This window comes from Ursus arctos, unplaced genomic scaffold (genome assembly GCF_023065955.2).
Source record: "Ursus arctos isolate Adak ecotype North America unplaced genomic scaffold, UrsArc2.0 scaffold_1, whole genome shotgun sequence".
In the NCBI taxonomy this organism is placed as follows: Eukaryota; Metazoa; Chordata; class Mammalia; order Carnivora; family Ursidae; genus Ursus; species Ursus arctos.
This window is the reverse complement of record NW_026622763.1, coordinates 50630180-50649660: the sequence shown is the minus strand read 5'-3', so window position 1 is coordinate 50649660 and position 19481 is coordinate 50630180. Positions and strand designations below refer to the sequence as shown.

General features: G+C 34.9%; 1 protein-coding gene across 1 annotated transcript in view; it reads left to right on the top strand.

Annotated features, from left to right (window-relative positions):
- TLK1 (tousled like kinase 1) overlaps positions 1-19481 on the top strand; it is a 137940-nt gene that overhangs the window by 105217 nt on the left and 13242 nt on the right. Inside the window, exons 12-14 of the mRNA XM_026492580.4 lie at positions 2011-2077; positions 13728-13825; positions 16287-16368. Of these exons, the coding sequence (XP_026348365.1) occupies positions 2011-2077; positions 13728-13825; positions 16287-16368 (247 nt within the window). The remainder of the gene's footprint in view (positions 1-2010; positions 2078-13727; positions 13826-16286; positions 16369-19481) is intronic.

The following is a 19481-nucleotide window of genomic DNA, read 5'->3' as shown; positions in this document are numbered from 1 at the left end:
AATATCAGGAGTAGATCTATGAAATAATGCTCTGGGGTCCAAAGTTTTTTAAATCAATGAAGAAATATCACTCTACTAAGAAAATTTAGGGAGGGAGTATTTGTATGCATTTGCTTTAGCTGTAGGGATGTGGATGGTTTGAACCACAAAACAAAACATAATAACAACTGGAACTAAGTGCAGTTAAATAGCAAATATGCATTACATTATGCTGTAAGATAACCAAACAATATTCAACAAACTAAATCATCATGGAACTAATTGATATTAATTCATTTTTAACTCATAAGAATAGTAGCTATTGAAAACTATAGATACAACAAAACATGCTTACCTCTAAATTACAGAAATTCCCAGCTGTCTGCATATGTAAGGGCTTTGCAACTTTGCGTGAGAGCTGGATTTCTTAGTAGAATGTAGTTTCAAAAATTTTGAGAAACTCAAAGTGCACCAAATTTTCATTGGTGACATATATGCCTATCCAGAAGGTATTTGCCAAAAATTCCTGTAGCTTTTGTTTATTAAATTAGGTGAGATTTTATCCGTTTTGGTTTCCAAACCTTTTAACATTACCTTTCCCTCCTTTCACTCCATCTACAGTCACACTGTAACACTTCTCTAAGTTTACTTGAAGCATCTGCTACAACTATCCACTGTTGCTATATTTAGTATAATAAAATGAAGCAGTTGTGTTAACCTAAGACTGGGTAGACAGGTTTAATTTTAAATGTTTCGCTCTTAAGATGTTTCTAGTGGAATACTAACTGAATTTCTTGGAGGTTTTTGTTTGTTTCCTTTGAATACCGTTTCTTTAGAATTAGCAAATTTAACATCTAGCTGAAGCAGAATAACATTCACTAAATGTTGCCGAGGGACCTGAGTAAACATAAATAAATCATACCTAGGTTAGGAGCTTTGCCAAACACCCCCCAGAACACATGAGTAAGCAAACAGGCTTGATAAAAGCAATACCTTCAGTATTGGTGTATGAAATGGAACTTGTTTTATTGTGGAGTGGTTTTATTTTATCAGAAAACAATCATTTTTTCCTCAGGAAATGTTATAAGTGTTTATGTCTTAATGGTTCTACATGTATTAAGCTAGTTATATTTCAGAGTTACATATGAATATTTGCGACTAATAAAATAACTATAAAGTACTTTCAAGATTTAAAGTCTTATGTCTATTATATTTATTAAGAATTTGGTGCTTTGACTATAGTTTTAGCATTCCTTTTCCTAACACATGGAAACAGAAAAAAAAAATTTTCCTAGGTTTGTTTTTTTTTTTTTTTTTTTAAACCGGTACCCAACTGGACTGACTCTCTTGCAGTAATTTTCTAGTACTCTTAGAATAAAATGAAATTCACTCCTTGGTCTGGAAGTCCATACATAAGCTGGCCCCTGCTTCTCTGGCTGTTTTGATGCTTACATTTTTTTCTCTTCTTACAGTATGCCAGCCTGTGTCCATCTTAGCATCCTTACACTTGCTGTAACTTATGTCTAGAACATAACTCGCCCAGGTTCTCTTGTAGTTGTCTTTTTGATGTTTAGATCAAGACCACCTCTCACTCAGTACAAATTACTGTAATCCAATGTCATTATCATACCACTCTTTTTTGTTTTCTTCATAACGCTTACTGTTATTTGGGTTTATTTTATTTCTTTATTAAGTTGTTTCTTTTCTGCCTCCTTAGTGGAGACTATAGAATGTAAGTTCAAACTAAAATGAAAAGAGAAAATGTCTTTTTCATTGTACCCTTAGGATTGAAATTCTAGAACATCACTTGATACATAGCACTCATTAAATAGTTGCTGAATTTATGAATTAGTTGTTCCATCTCTAAGTATTAGGTATATTCTGAAGAATATTGTAAAGGACTTTTGGCTTATATTTTGGCTAAAAGTTGTCAGCATTGTAGTATTTCCAATTATCTTCTTTTGCTGGTTGTTAATAAAATACAATAACTATTAATCTTAATATCTAGAATTACAATTTCATTTTTGACAGGTTGACTTTGGCAGAATATCATGAACAGGAAGAAATTTTCAAACTTAGACTAGGACATCTCAAAAAGGTATGTGAAACATATGCTGAATTTTTAGTTTGTAATCAGAGGTTGTGGAGAGTTTGTATTATCAGTCTCTTATTGGAGAAGTCATCTTATGAGAGAAAGTATCCAGATTTTAGCCAAAAAAAAAAGGGGGGGGGAGCTTTAAAGTTGTATTTTTAAGTTGAATATATTAAAATAACATTCCTTTACCTTGTGGCAGCTTACAAACATTGAGATGCTGATAATACCGTGTCCCTATAGTGGAGAAGTGACTCCTGGCCAGACTTTCAGGGCTTAGGATTATTCTGTTTAAATACTATTTTTGTAAAAATGCTTCATTTTTAAGATGGAATGTAAATTTCCATATTGTTTGTGTCAATTTATAATAAACTGAAATAATTATAAATTAATAACAAACTTGTTTCTTTGGCTTAACTTTTAAGCTATTAAATGCTTGATTAAATGTTTCAATTAATATATGTACATTGGCAAATTTCAAAGAGCCTAATCATCAGTAATAGTATAAAGTGATATAGTTTATCAAAATGCTATGTGTTATTATAGTAAATTTTTATAATGTATAGCTTTGTACTATTTGTAAACTGAAATTGTAATCAGGTCCTTGTTTTTATAGTTCATATTTTTAGTTCAAACCATTTCAAATTAATAATAATAGAGTAGATTTTCCCACTCAAAATGAAGTTACTGACAGATGTAACATTATTTTTGTTTGACCCAATTTTTTATTCTGCTTTTTGTCACATTGCTTACATATTTTTTTAATAGGCTGAATAATCGCTTAAATTGAGTTAGTGAACTAATTGAAGATAGATAGCTTCAATGAAATGGTCTTCCAGGGGTGGGGGTGAGGTAGGACAGAGAAACCCGTTCTGGTAGCAGCTGCTATCATACTGTGTACTGTTTTATTTTTTGGAATACTATCAAGGTGCTTCAGAACCCTGCCACTCAACTACAGGGAACAGAACAAAATTATAAATATAAATCTATAAATCTATATATATATGTAATTTGTATTAGTGTTTTTTTAACTATGTCATACCTGTCTATGCCCCTGCTCAGAAAAGTTTCAACCCCAAACTACTTTAACAGTAAATTCTAACATAATTTATTCTGGTCTTTTTTTTTTTTAAGGTGTATTTTCTTTTGTTGTAATTACTATTTTTCCTGCTCTTTGAGATACAGTAGACAACGTCAGTCTGTCCTCTGTAACAGATGGAGTTGTAGTGGGACTCTTGAAGGATTTTATAGTGCAGAATTAGTACCGGTATTTGTGTGTCCACCTAAGCTATTTTGATAATGAACTCATAGAGACCTATGTTTGATGTCCCCTGTAAAGATTTATAAATTATCTTCTAACTAGCCTTTCATGATAATGGGACACTTTAACTGGAGGGTTATTACTTTCACATACAATAGTTAATTTTAAATTACTCTTTCTAGTGATGAGATTCTACCATATGTGTATCGTATTTTATGAAAACCTCTTATATAAAATCTGAAATTATAAAGCAGTTAAATTAGAAATTGGTCATTTGTAGTACAAAAAAATACTTCACTTTTCGAAAAGCTTCAGAGAAGGGTTTGCTTTTGGTTTTGGTTGGTTGTGCTTGGTTGATTTTAAAGCTTTCCTGGAAAATATTGAAAATATTTGGTTTCTCTGAAACACTTCTGTGTAAGTGTTCTGAAGTAAGGTATACTTAAATGTCTAAATACTATGTGAACATTGCAAGCTGTTGTAGAACACTATACTTTCACTTCTAACCTCCATATTAGCCTCTTTCCCTGGGTTTGACTTCTCCATTTTTTAAATTTACTCATTCTTTCTAATAACTGTCCCCTCCGTAATCTTTTTTCCTGTTTTATTTTTTTCAGCTTTTATCGGATTTACTGAGCAGCTCTAGATTTCTAACTTGATCTTCTTAACCAATATACAATATTACTTTTCTTTGACCAATATCATGGAATATTTTGGGAGAGTGAATAAACTACTAATGCTGAAATAGGCTCTCATGTCTTGAATTCTCACATTCTCTTCTAAGGGCTATTTTGGGTGAGAAGAATGAATGCATTATAAAGGAAGTCGTTGGTAGTACGTGCAGGGAACAAAATTGAGTTAAGTAGTGTCATCTTAGAGCACAAATAAATAGCAGTTGCTTGCTTACCACTGGATATTAATTTTTGAGTGGCAAAATTAAAAAATAAGCATTAAGTCACATGTTTTAAAAATAAGTTATTTGGCATTCTAAAGCACAGTTGGAAAATAGGCCATTAAAGTAGGTCATTCTGTTTTCTGAAAAAGTAGATTGGATACTTTTAACACATAGAGAACAAGCTTCAGTTAAGAGAAAAGATGTAATCACCTCTATCTTATCAGCTCCCTGTGCTCCTGGGTTTATTAAGCTGACATGAACTCTACCCAACTTGTAACTATATAGTTTCTACCATAGGCTGGTTCTGATATGTGAATATTTGAAGTCCTTGTAACCTGCACAGGAATTAACCTATACTGTGTCAGCTTAGGGTTTATATTTGGAGCCCAGCATACTCTTGCTCTCTCTCTGGCTTTAATAAAAACTCTTAAAGTTCAGTAGAATTATTAGATTAAATTTGTGGGCACCAAAACTTATTTCACTGAGGAAGACCATGCTGTTTGGACATACAAGACTGGAAGGCCTATTTACTTTTTCTTGAAATGAATAATTTATCATGTGCTTTGTGTTTTATAAAGATCATCCTAATAATTGAATAGGTAAACTGAAATATGAAAAAGCGTATTTACCATTGAATAAATCATAAAGTTCAGTTCACATTCTGTGCTGTTCTGTTCTATTATATTAGAAATATAATAAATCCAAAGCTATTAATGTGATAGAGTAAGGAATGAAAGTTAAGCAAAAGCCTCCAAAAGTAAGCCTGTGGATAACATAAATAGATGTTTCTGGGGCTTAAGAGCTTATTAGTTTTGTCTTCTGAGATTAGGAAAATCACTGTGCAGCATCACTTTTTTTTTTTAGTATATCAAGAATTCTTTAATATTTTCAGTTATTCTATTTATGAAGTCATTGCTTACTCATTCACTAAATGATTGATTTATTTCCATTCTCTGCCTGATACAGGCACGATTCAAATTCTCATTTCAGGAGCATGATACTACATTTTATGGACTTTGAAGTTTTAACCATTCTGGAGTGAACATTAACATTAACTTTTTGAATGCCAACATCTTCTCCCTATGTTTTGTTAAAATTAATAAAGCTAGTAACCGGCGAAGCCAAACATGAACCTTCCTCCACTCGCATTTCAGTGACAGTACCTATACACTTATTCCTACAGTTCTTCTGCTGTACTTAGATAGCAAGTTGATTCTTCGTATTCAGAAGAATTAATTCACTTAAAGCTTTCTTTGCATCTGTCTTAGAATAGTGGCAGTGTTTGCTTTTTGTTTTTTTTAGAAACATGCTTCATTTTCATTGCAGATAAAGGAGATCAGTTAAGTTTTTCACACACAAATACTCTCATTCCCTCACATGTTATTTTCCTTGAGTATTGTTAATGACTGTTACATCAGCTAGAATATTTCTTATTAGCTGATATATTGCTTTTCACTCTAAATTTATTTTTAAAGATCAACAGAAAAAGCACAGTTTTTAATAAAAACTATAGATACTCTGTAACATAATCTTGCCTTTTATGTAGCTTAAGAATTTAAAAGAATAGAACAGAGAAGAACTGTGTAATAAAATATATGGAGACTATGCAAATTATTCCCAAAACAGCTTTTAAAAAATAACTTTTTTCTGGTAGTGATTATGTACAAACTTACCCAGTTATCCCTTATTAAAAGCTTATAGTTGCAGCAGGAATACTTTTCTATCTTTAAATGTTGGTTATTTGAGGCAAGGCTACTAACTATCCCATTCTATGTACATGTGCCACGTGTGGAATCTGTGGATTTATGGAAACTAACAGATTCTGTGCCAGTTAGCTTTTATGGTTGATCCTGTTTTGATACCGGTCTTTGGTTAATTCTAGTTATTAGAATTTATCTTTTTGATGTGAGGAGTTCTGCTAGGTTGTTGTTTGTATAGTTCAGATCATTATTCTGGAATTGAAGAAAACTACATGGATACGCTTTTCTAGGATTATTACTAAATTAACACAAATAACTTTTTTTTAAAAGCCCTGAAAAACTATCATCCTTGTAATAGATTCTGTCTGTAGCCAGTATTTAAATGATATAAGTTACCCATCATAGTATCCCAAAATGATGAGGAAATAAGAATTCTGAAAGTTATTAGGACTAATGACTATGTCTTGCCACTGCTGTTACTCAGGTGTGTGTGGTGAACAGCATGCAGATGTGTGTTGCTCTTTACTTAGTCTTCAAGTTTTGTCATCTTCTAGATTTAAAATATTTGATTAAATCAGCTGAAGAAAATAATGTATATAGAAAATTTGACATCTCAGTATGGAATATTAAATAGTGTTAACAGGGATTGGCCTTAATGTTTGTTTTTTGGGTTGTGTGTGTGAGTGAGAGGGAGAGAAAGAGAAAGAGTGAGAGAGAGAGAGAGGGAGAGAGATTTTATAAATCCTGAATATAAGTGCTGGAAGTTTTTTTTGAAAAACATAACCAATTTGTGATTGAAACAGGATTAGTCAAGAATCATCAGCACCAACACAAATGTATCTTTGCAGACCGAAGGAATCAGCTAAACAATTTGCAGTCATCTCAATCTCTACTAAAACAAAAATCACATCCAACATGCCACCTGACACCATTTCTTTCTCTCTCTCTCCTTTGCTCCTTGCGATGTGGCATTCATCTCTCCTTGTGCCTCCGTTCTGAAGAGATAACAGTATAGCAACAACTCTACCACTGAAATCCTGTTCTCTGACCGATATTGGCACCTGCAAAGAGAAACAACCAGTAACAGGCAGCAGCAGCATCAGTATTAATCTTCCATGATGAAATCTTTACAGGTCAAGAACAAGCACACAGCTCTTTTCTCACTCCTTCCCAGTGGACCATGCAACTAGTTGAAATGGAAGACAATGGATTGTCTACAAGCCTTTTGAACAGTGGAGAATACAGGGCATTGGTTTTAGGTGAATTGACCCCCAAATATTCTTGAAGTTTGATATCTCCTTTGGTCTTTCTTTCTAGAATACCATTGTCATCTAATTTATCAAATCCTTAGTATAACCACAAAGAATAAATTTGCGTATGTGACATTTATTGTCACTTAGGTTTGAATAAAAATATGAGAATAATGAGCAGTATAATTCTAGAAGACTTAATCTCTAAATCTGTGTGTTCACCTTTATATTCATGGCAATGTCTAGGGGAAATCTCTTGGGAATTCTCTCAATTAAAGCCAACCACACTGTACATTATATTTCTCTAGAACATAAGAAAAGATACTACTTTTATAAGGCAGTAGTTTTCAGTAGAAGTCTGGCAAAAATACACTAGAGTAGAAAAGGTCATGATGAAGCCCATGAAGAATGTTATGAGGTTCCTGACTTCTTGGCATGTTTGGGCAAGAAAAGTGCCAAGAAGAGTGTTAGAACTCTAAACTTGACATTCTGTTCTTACTACTGTTTCCCTTTTAAAAATGAGTAGTCGTCTATAAAAGATGACTGCTGAGAGAACATGGGACTGGCTGTAGATAGGAAAACTCCCAGTGTTCAAATTTTACCTCCTGCTCTTACTATGAATCCATAAACATTACTTGCTCTGTGTTTCTTCATTTGCAGTCATACATCTTAACTTGGTAGTAGATTTTCAATTACCAGTATGAGAATTTGAGGTAAAATGTGTTTTGCTTCTGTAATGTTTAATATTAATCCAGTTTTATAGGGAATGGAATTTTTTTAATTTGGAGAGAATTTTAGAAGTCATGTTAGCCATTGGTTAGAGCAGAGTTTAATTCGTGCTTGTAAATTCAGTCTAAAGATCACTATTTCACAAAAAAAGAAAACAATTGCTTGGCCACTGGCCCTTCCCAATAAGAACTGTAACTCCGGGCATTTACAGTTAACCCTTGAACAATGCAGGGGTTAGGAGCACCAACCCTCATCCCCCCCATGTGCACAAAACGCTGCATATAACTTTTGCCTCCCCCAAAACTTAACTACTAATAGCCCACTGTTAACCAGAAGACTTAACCAATAACATAAGCAGTCAATTAACACAAATTTTCTATATTATATGTGTTATATACTGTATTTTTACAATAAAGTAAGCTAGAGAAAAATGTTATTAAGAAAATTATGAGGAAAATAACATTTACAGTATGTTATTTCTTGAAAAAAAATCTGCCTGTAGGTGGACCCGTGCAGTTTAAACCCGTGTTGTTCAAGGGTCACCTGTATATTCAGGTGCGTCAAGAGAGTCGCTAGTCTCTTTCCATCATTGTGTAGAAAGTTAAATCTTTTCATATTTAAAAAAAAAAAATCTGTGAATCCACCCAAATCCTGAAGAAGGTTCAAAGGAACCGGGCAGTGCGGAGGACTAGACTGCTGTAAGGCGTGATGCCTGTTCTGTGCTACGGTGTGGAGCCAGCACCTTGCTTCGTGCTTAACATCAAGGAATCTCTAATACAGCAGCAGCAGCTGTAATTTCTTTTTCAAGAAGTGTACTAAATATTTAAATTTTGCCAGTCAGTTGAATTGTTACATTTATTTACTGCTGGGAAGGGTTTTATTTTGTCTTGTTTAAATAGAATGGGGGAACTGACAGAATCAAAACCTGCCTATTTTAACAGTTATTCTCAGTTAGGGGTTTTAATGTACGTATTTACGCCTTTGAAGAGAGAATAAAATACCACCCCCACCTCCACACCCCACACCCTCCCCCTAAAAAAGAAGGAAATGTAGAGAGAAGAAAACATGAAGGTTCTAAAATAATTATCTAAGCCAGTGAAATCCATCTGAGGGAGCTACAGTATGCTCCTATCAGTAATAACCAGCTCAGTGACTGGGGAGGGGAGTGGAGGGAGCATTATGTAGTTAGAAATGACCCAGCCCCCCAACCCCACCCCAGGAATTTCATAATTTTTGTCCCCTGTCCTCCTCCTTCCCAGTTTTCAATCTACATAATCATACTCAAGCAAAAAGAGGGTTATGGGCAATAGTTTCAACACTGATCTCTGGAAGTTCAGACTTGCTTTATCTGTGTGGTTTTTTGGTTTGTTGGTTGGAAATCCAATAGTTCATATCTCTCATATCCATATTTAAAGTATTTGAAAGCATGTAATAGAAATAATCTGGGGACATTGCAACAGGGATAAAGATGAAGTAAATTGTTAATGATTTTCTTCTTTTTTTTCTGCGCTGCCCTTTCTCTCCATTAGCTTCTGATAGTGCCTTTGTTAATTTTACCTTTCACTTTCCTGGTGACAAACTTTTAGGATGATATTATAGTTTATGAATTTAAAAAATTTGAGGACCTGCGGATACCAACTTTTGCCGGATTAATATTGTTCATATTACTAAAATGAATTTGGAGTTAAACTTTTTGAAACCTTATTCTGAACTAGTTTTCCTAGTTCAGTTATAGTGCTGTTGAATAGACTGTGTGAAGTGATAACGCTTTTCTCTTCTTCTACCACTTCATAATATACTATATAGAATTTCCTTTTTACCAACTCTCATTGATTTTAGGCAAGCTGAGAATGATATATCAAAATGCTTTCTATCTTATCTTGGCTTTATTGAAATTGAGGGGTTTTTTTTGTGGATATAACGTAACATATTCAAGATTTGTTAAAGAAGTTTAAACTAGTATGTTTAATTTTTTCAGGAAACGTATCAGTTTTACATGTGAAAATGCATTTTATAACTTTTCAAGCTTTATAGCTTTAATGCCTACACACCCCACCTTTCTTTTAGTAATTGCTGTTTTAAAAATCGCCATTATGGGAAATGCACAAAAAGCCACGTACCAGTTTTAACCTGGCATTTTTACAGAGATTCTATATTTCTATTACTGACTTTGGCTTAGAAAGTCCAGCCACGGGGATATTAAGTTGCCAGAAATTACTTTGCTTACAAATAGAAAGCATTTCTGTGTCAAACTTCTGCTGAAGGTTAAGTTGCTGTGGAATTTGCCTTCCATATAAATTTTTAAAAGGTAAAAGTTTTGGAAGGTGGTATGTTTTGCAGGTTAAGCAGTGAGACAGTATTGAGATCTGTTGTATACTTGTATGACTTGGGTTTTAATTCAGAATATTAAGAGCTTATTTTAAAATACTGTTAAAATAGCTGTAGTAAATACTGCTTAATTGTCCATTGCTGTATCTTCCTGTTTAAACAGAAAAGAGCTGTGTCCTTTTACTGTATGTGATCACCAAACCTACCTCTCTCTCTCAAAGTCTGTCCTTACTCATGTTTCTTCTAGACCTCTGCTTTAACTGCTCAGCTAGTGGATGACTTGAGGATTGAAAGTTGGTATTATTAAACCAATCTATCTAGTTGGATTATCTCTCTTGTATTTAGTAATCTGGCCTAGTTTTGCCAATGGGTTTGAGGATTCCATTTCATAATGAACTCAGATCAGTTATGAGCCTGGGTTATACTTGCTTTGCCTGAGCCCTGTGAAAATGATTAATTCTGAGGACAGCCCAGAGATTAATGTCAATCTCAAGCAAGGAGAATGTAGTCTACAGGATAGATCTTTGGAAATGACTGCACTAAATATATATCAGTTGATGAGACTACTGTATTCTAGACTGTTGCACCCTGGGGCCATACCAAAACTGGGCTTTGCCCCTTTATATAAAGAAAGGGTACTAGGCCGTATTGCCCTAACATTTCCCTGAAAGTATTTGTATTAATCTGCTTGGGCTGCCATAACAAAATACCATAGACTGGGTGTCTTAAACAACAGAAATTAATTTTCCCCCAGTCTGGAAGGTGGAAATCCAAGATCAGGGTCCATCCAGCAGGTTCAGTTTCTTGTGAGGATCTATTTCTTCCTGGTTTTAGATGGCTGCCTTCTCAAGTCCTCACATGTCCTATTATCTGTGCTCCCACAAAGAGGGGACAGAGTAGGGGGGATAGACCTCTCTCTCTCCCTCCGTATAAAGCCACTAATCCCATCATGAGGGTCCCCACCTTCATGACCTAATCTAATTCCCAAAGGCCCCATCTCCAAATACCATCACATTAGGGTTTAGGGCTTAATATGAATTTTAGGGGAACACAAACCTTCAGTCCATAAGAGTATGTATACTTTTTTTTTTTTTTTCCTAATGGGGTTTAAGAGTTGCAGAATTATCTTTCCCCCAGAAGTGTGTCACTTTGGTTTAAGGTCCAAGATGTGTGGAATAAGTATTTAAATTACAATATGGAAGATGTAAATGTATTTCACTGACTATGAAAGAGTTATGTTTATCCATATATAAGAGTTGGTTATTAGGAAAAAAAGATTTGGTTATAGTTCCTTTACTTGACATCTCCTCTTAAATACAGAAGATGCAGCTTTTTTTTTTCTTCTTAGTGCTTCTGACATTTTGTTTTTTCCTGTAAACTTTATAATTCAAACCAAATGCAGCTTGCCTGTGCTTTTAGATTGTAAGATTTTATGGGACATATCTGGTCAAGTTTTGTAGAGGACAAAAAAAGTTTGCTTAACTGACACAGACCTACATTTTACTTTAATAAGTTTTTATTTTGCAGTGTTGGTTACCGCCATTGTATAGACCTCTGAAGATTACCAAAAAATATTAAGCAAATGTAATTGTATCAATAGTCTAGTTGAATCTCATGATTATATATTTATTGACTCAGTAAAATTTAATTTCTATAACTTCTCTTTTGAAATAGTATCCCCATACCACAATTTCAAATAAAAGTTAAAACAATTATTTCAGTAGGTATCCTAATAATTAGACATTTCATGGTTTTATCAGATATTTAAAATTCCACCAGCCTCCAAGTGTTTAGTAGCTTCCTACGTGTGTGAGAATCAAATTAATGGCAAGTTTTTAAGACCGCAAATATTAGTAATATGGAAAGAAAAGGTTACCACTTTGTAAGTTCTGTAATATAAATGAATTTGAATTTTTTCATACTCATGGACATACCTATATAGCCAGTTTCTTAATTCTACTTTATATATCTTTATAAATTAAGACAACTAAGCTGTGATTTGAGTCTTGTTCCAAAAGGTTTTTAATCTATTTTTATATAATCCCCTAGAGTATTACCTTTTTTCATTAAAATAAAAAATATTTGTGACTGAAGCTGTATTAAGTAAGGAAATTTCAGTTAAATTAAGACAGTCTGTTCAGTGTATTTTTTTAAAACTCTCCCCAAAATTCTAGAAAGGTTTGCCTTCATTTAAATTTACTGTGACAGTTTCTATTATCATCTGATGCCTACTCCATATTAAATATCTGTGCAACAAGTAGTTGGTTGAGTTTCATTTTAAAATAATAAAAATAACCTCAAGAGTCAAGTGGAATACAAACAACATACTTAGATTTAGTTTTTTTTAATCTGTGAATATTTGTTTTTCTTTATCATACTTAGAATTCCTTTCCGTTTAAGCCTTAGATAAAGGTGTTATACCCTTTATGCCTCTTATTATCTGCTTTGGAATGAAATGATACTTACATTTTTGAGGTAAACTTTAGAATTATTTTTTAGATAAAGGGTTTTTTGAATCAAAGATAAATCATTAGAAGAAAAGGAGCTAATATAATACAGAGATGTTTAAGTGTAATATTAAAAAACAACCTCTGTTCCATGAAGTATAGATTTATAATGGTAGTGGATACACATTTAGGTCAAGGCAATTTGTATTTGTTTATTTACTCAACAAATATTCAGAAATATTATAAAATTGGGCATGTCTAGAATTTTCCACCAAAATTTTGTATATCCTTATCTGTCCCTTATGTAGTATTCAAATTTATATTGACAAAAAGATGTGTAAGAGAGGTGGTTATTTGGGGTGTGATTTTTTTTAAATGTCCTCAAAATTGTATATTTTGAGACATGAAAAATATTTATCAAAATGTTTATATTGAATGTTGACTTTCTTTAGGATTTGCCTAGAGCTGCTCGGATAACTGAGGATCTACCACAGCTATCTGTATAATTTTTGTTGTAGAGTCTCTAAGATTGCAGTGGTGGTCAGATTGTGTGTGTGTGTGTGTTTCAAACATTGTAAGGTCTAGAAATAATCGGTGGTTCTGTCTTCTTCCTTTCTTCCTTTTTTGACTATTGTAAAATACCTTCATTCATTTGTTTTGTATTATTAAATTATTCCCTCTTAAATTAAAATTGGGATGTACCAGAAATAAAACTTTCATCTCATTTTGTATTATAAGTCAGCCTCAACTACCTTGCAGTCATTTTCAGTTTAGATATTATAAAAATAGATTTCTTGTAGTACAGAATAAAACTCAGCGTCTCATTAGGTATAGATTTTTGTGTGGAGGATGGTTTCTTGAAATAGGCTTTTGCCTTATCTCTTTCCATCTTTCAGGCATTGGAAAGTGCACTTTGGTCTTTTAACTCAGTGGTACTTTATAATATACTATTCTTCCCGTCACTGTAAAAAATTGATGCATGGGTAAAAATATCTTTTTTATATTGCAAATAAATTGAGCTTGTTATAGTCCCCTCTCTTCATTTTCAGGAAGAGGCAGAAATCCAGGCAGAACTTGAACGTTTGGAAAGAGTCAGAAATCTTCACATTCGAGAGCTCAAAAGAATAAATAATGAAGATAATTCGCAGTAAGTCATTATTCATATTTTACAGTTTTACGTGATAAAAAGTTTTTTCTCCCCTGTGGAGAGCGTAAACACAATATTTCCTTGTTGGGGGGCTTCTCAGAACACTTAGAAAAAGATCCAGAATCCTTCCCATTTTCCGAAGGCCTTGTATGATCTGGTCTCTGGCCCCCTCACCACCCCCATCGCTGTCCTCCCCTCATTTATATGTTGTACACAAGCCAGCCGCCCCGAACATGTTTATTTAGCACAATCCCAACTCAGGTCTTTTGTGCTTGCTATTTCCTCTGCCCGAAGTGTTCTTCCTCTAAATATCTGAGTGGCTTACTCCTTACTTCACTGCAAATGATGATTAGAGAGGCTGTCCCTCAGCCACCCTGTATAAGATACCTGTCTTCGCCTCCACTCCATCCCCTTCTCAGTATCCTTGACTTGCTTTATATTTTCATAGCATTTATCACTACCTGGAATTAGTTATATTTTTCAGTTATTGCCTGTCTCCTCAATTAGAATGTAAGCTACATGAGAGCAGAGACCTAGTTTTATTCTTGCTATATCCCCAGATTCTAGACCAGTACCTGGCACATGCTAGGCCCAAAATAAATATTTGTTGACTGAATACCAAAGTTAATATTACAATAGTGAAGGAAAAATTATTTCAATTAACTGAATTTATGCAAAAACTGTAGTAGAAGTTTAAGTTATAGCCTCTGTCATCCTTGCTTATTGGAATGAGTGCCATAAATATTAAATGCTAAGGAACTCGAAGAGAAAATAACTGTGGACTGGTGGGAGCTTTATGACAAAGATAGAAATTAAGCAACGCACTACTTGGATTTAATGTAGAGGAGAGGAAGAGTATCTTTTTATACTTTATAAGATTTGTCATGTCATTTAAAGCTTCATGACCTAATATGAATGTTGCAATTGGAAATGGCCAGTTTCTCTTATGAACTATAAATGTCTTGCTTAAAAGAAGGCCTATTCATGATCATTTGTATTTATGTTCATAAATATACAGATCCTTCCTGTGCATAAGGTGAATGAAATAACATAGTTATGGAATAACCCAAAATGTACCAGATGGAAATTCTAATAAAGTAGATAGGACAAAACTAATTTACAGTTGTCTCTTCTGAAAATTATGTTCAGACTTATTTGTGGGTATGATTTAGTCCACTTGATGAAAATTAATTGTTAAAGCTTTAACATTTCACTTTAAAACTAAACAGGGGAGTGCCTGGCTGGCTCAGTCAGTAGAGCTTGCGACTCTGATCTTGGGTTGTGGGTTCGAACCTCACACTGGAGGTAGAGTTTACTTTAAAAAAAAGCGAAAACAAAAACTTAGCAGAAATCTTTTTTTTTTTTTTAAAAGATTGTATTTATTTATTTGACAGAGACAGCCAGCGAGAGAGAGAACACAAGCAAGGGGAGTGGGAGAGGAAGAAGCAGGCTCCTAGTGGAGGAGCCTGATGTGGGGCTCGATCCCAGAATGCTGGGATCACGCCCTGAGCCTAAGGCAGACGCTTAACGACTGCGCCACCCAGGCGCCCCAGAAATCTGTCTTATTAATAAATTTTTCAAGAAAAGAAATTGTCAAAGCTATAGCCAATTGATTTTGAGTAAAATAATAAAATATATTTACACCTGGAATTAATAAAGCTATCATTGTTTTGGTTTTTGTTTTGTTTTTTAATTTCAAGAGTGTACATTTTGGAATCATGTTTTTCCACTAAGCCCAGTCATGTATTAACTGTTGACCTGAGCAAGGTTACTTAACCTTTCTGTGCAGTAGTGCCCTCATCTATAAAATAAGAGATGGTAGCAAGGCCTACTTTGTAGGGTTGGTTGAGAAATAAATGAGTTAATACATGTGAATGCTTAATATATAGCAGGAGCAATAAATGTTAAATAATAATAAGAGTATTATCTGTGAGTGATTTTTTTTCTAAGGTTCTTTTTAAAGCTTTCATTTTTTAATTGGAAATTGAAATTTTATTTATAGAAGTCCAAAGACAGTAAAATTTAATCATGTATGAAGGCCAATTTATACAATTATTTTTAATCATATGTCAGTACTACTGTAAAATCTTGATTAACCATACTCCCAATATAAAAGCATATTTTTCTGTGGGAAATAATTCCTACTGAGTAGTTGTAGGATTTCATAAAGCTCTTAGAAATACAATAGTTGGTAGGTACGTCTTTATCAGAGCGCTGTTGGTTATTGAACCTGAATGTTCAGCTAAATGTTAAGCTTAGTGAACACCAGAGAGTTAAGATTGCAAGTAGTCGTGCACGTGGAGCACGAGAAGCAATACAGAATGGAATTCAAAATTAGCAGAACAGTAACTGAGAAAGAAATAGCTCAAAGTAGAAGAAGAGAGGGTGGAACTTTATTGTGGAAGGAACCTTTTTGTATGTGTTTTTATGTGCCTAAGTGTCTTTTTCTCTCACCCTGAAGGTTCAAAGATCACCCAACATTAAATGAAAGATATTTGTTACTTCATCTGCTTGGTAGAGGTGGCTTCAGTGAAGTGTATAAGGTAATACAGATTTTTTTCTGTTCTTACACTATAATAGCAAAGATATAGGAGTACATGGTTAAGAAGTACTTGTCTTTTATTGACTGATTTTATGATTTTTTGACTGATTTTATGTCCCAACTCTATAGTTACTAAAGAGCCTGATAGCTTATCTTGTCTTATCTCAAGAGTGGAGACACTCTGCGTCACACTCATGTCTGGTACTTTGTTACCAGCAGCCAATCCGATACAAATAACGGTTATTAGAATCAGGAGAGGCAGGTGGCCATTTAATACAGTACATTTATGGAAAGATTGTACCCCGTAATTTAAACGTGTGTCACAAGTCTTACATGTCCTGAATTTACCCAAATCTCCACCTATTTTAAGGCCATTGTTTCTTAAATGTACCTGTATATATGTAGAAAAATTTTTAGTCACCATGTTCAGTGTTTTGCATCTTACCTTTTTTTTCACTTTACATTGTATCTTTCTGCCCAACCTTTAAATTTCGTAGTTCCTGGGGCGCCTGAGTGGCTTAGTCCATTAAGTATTGGACTCTTGATTTTGGCTCAGGGTCATAATCTCAGGGTCATGGGGTTGGGCTTAATGCCCAGGGGGAGTCTGCTTGTCCCTCTCCCTCTGCTCCTCCCCCTGCTTGCACACACTCTCTCTCTCTCTCTCTCTCAGGTAAATAAATCTTTTTTTAAAAAAAAAAACAAACCTGTAGTTCCTAAGGTCTTTGATCATTCTATATTCTCCTTTTCAAATACAGGTTTCCTCTGCTTTCCGAAGTTTGTGTTAGGCCTCTTCACTTTTTTATGAAAGACATACATTAGTTCCTGTTTTTCCTAACCAAAAGAAATCCAGAGAGGATTTTAACTCTTACCAAAAAAGACTTTACTGAAGCAGTGTACGTAATATCCATCCTGCACTTTCCTTCTGTGTTCCACACCTGTCGGTGTACATGACGTAGTCCTTTTACCTCACACGGATGCTTCATATGCACTCACACACTCGGGTCTGACACCAAAGTTACCTTCCTCTTCTTCCAAAACCTTTTCTTCTAACACTGCTCCCAGTGCAGTACATGGCAGTGCCATCCATCTGCCCAGTCCCTCAAGTGAAAAACTTCGAGGCTATCCTTGGCTCCACCTTTTCTGTAACTTCCTTCCCTCAACATAAAACCAGTCCCTGGTGCCCACTGCTAACTTACGTCATTAAGCTCTCTTAAATCCAGCGATGACCCTTCTCCTCTCTCTCTTAGCTCAAGGCCTCCTTGGCCCTTACTTGCATTGCTCCCTGAGCCTCCTAGCTGATCACCTCTTTAGGGCTCATTGAGTTCTCCAGTTTATTAATGCATGCCGCGGCTGGAGTGGCCTTTTGATAAAATGCAGCCTGATCATCTCACTCTCCTGCCTATAAGCCCAAATGGGGCTTCCCATTTGTGCTTAGTAGGATGAAGTCTTACTAAAGTCGTACCCTCACCTGAAACTCAATTCCTGTAGAAAATTTCCCTGTTGGTCTCCCTTTTATAGCTCATCCTTGACACTTCATGCTTTGTTTTGTTATGTATTAATATAGTTAGTGGTTTAGAGCTTGGGTTCTGAAGCCAGATAGGCTGTGTTTGCATCCCGACCAGTACTGACTACTGTTTACTAACTGTATATACTTGGGCTTATGACTTACCATCCTCTGCCTCAGTCTTCCATCTGGGAATAACAACAGTGCCTACCTACATCATAGGATTGTTGTAGAGATTTTTTTTTTTTTTTTTAAGATTTATTTACTTATTTTTGAGAGAGAGAGAGAGAGCAGGGGGAGAGGGACAGAGGGAGAGTGAAACTCCATGCTGAGCACGGAGCCCTTTGCAGGGCTAAATCCTAGGACCCTGAGAGCTCAGCCTGAGTTGAATCCAAGAGTCGAACACTCAACCACCTGAGCCACGCAGGCGCCCTGGGTTGTTGTAATGCTTGTTGTACTGATTGGATGAGCTGCATCACAGGAACACTGGTGCTTAGCAAATGTAAGCTCATCACACTATTGTTAGACATCCTCTCTGTTCAGTGAGGCAAGGACTGTGCCTTCTTAGTTTACTGAAGACAGACCTGGATTCTATTCTAGTTCTGACTCTGGGAAAAAATAATGGGACTTGGTTGCAGAAAACTTCAGTTCTGATCTTTGTTCAACTGTGAACCGTTTTGTTTTTAAGTTGGACAAGCATTACACATCATGGGTCAGACCTTTCTCACGCATCAGGAGTGATCTGTGAGCTGTCTTCCAGCTCCTGGTTCTCTGTCCGAGTAGTAGTTCCTCCTCAAGCACTTAATGGTTTAAGCAGCCTTACTCAGGCCGCAGAGTAAAAAAGACCCTAGTGGCTCATCTGGATCTAAAAATCACCAGAAGCACAGTTAGCACTCGCTCAGCCTTAAAGTTGCCCAGCCTCTGGGCTCTTTGTCCTGACCTTTCGTGACAACCTTCTGCCACTGCCCTATAGTATTTGCACTGTTTTTAATATCACAGGGGCTAAGAGGGGCTTTTCTTTTTGAAGAAAGGGCTTATGTAGGAAATAGAAAATGCAGATGGAGGCCTAATAACTTTGTTCAGTACTGACCTAAATACTAAAGACCACATTCACCCAACCCCTTCAAAGCCTTTTCATGGTTGCCACGTCCACTGGGAAACAAAGCAGCAGATTGTGAGTCAAAAAATATAGACTTTTCTACACCAAGGTGGAAAATATTGACTCAGTTGCTCAGTAATTGACCATATTAGCCTTATGGGAAGGGTATACTTTACTCACCTAATCTTGGGAAAAAGATGTGTCATATATAAGTCAATATATATCGATAATGTTTATTAGTAGTGCACTTAAAATTTTATTCTCTTTATCCTTTTATGCTTTTTTGCATTCTCTCACATGAACTTTTCTTTTTAATCCTTTCTATTTCTTTAAGCTTTTAATAATGTAGTTAGCTAATGTTTAACACTTTATGTGTTCTACCCCATTTAATTCTCTCAACAACCCAAACTTTATAAATGAGCCTGAGGCTAAGAGAGGGTATTAGCACAGAGTTCTGTAGCTGATAAGTTTATCTGACTCCAAAATGAATATTCTTAACTACTGCATGCTA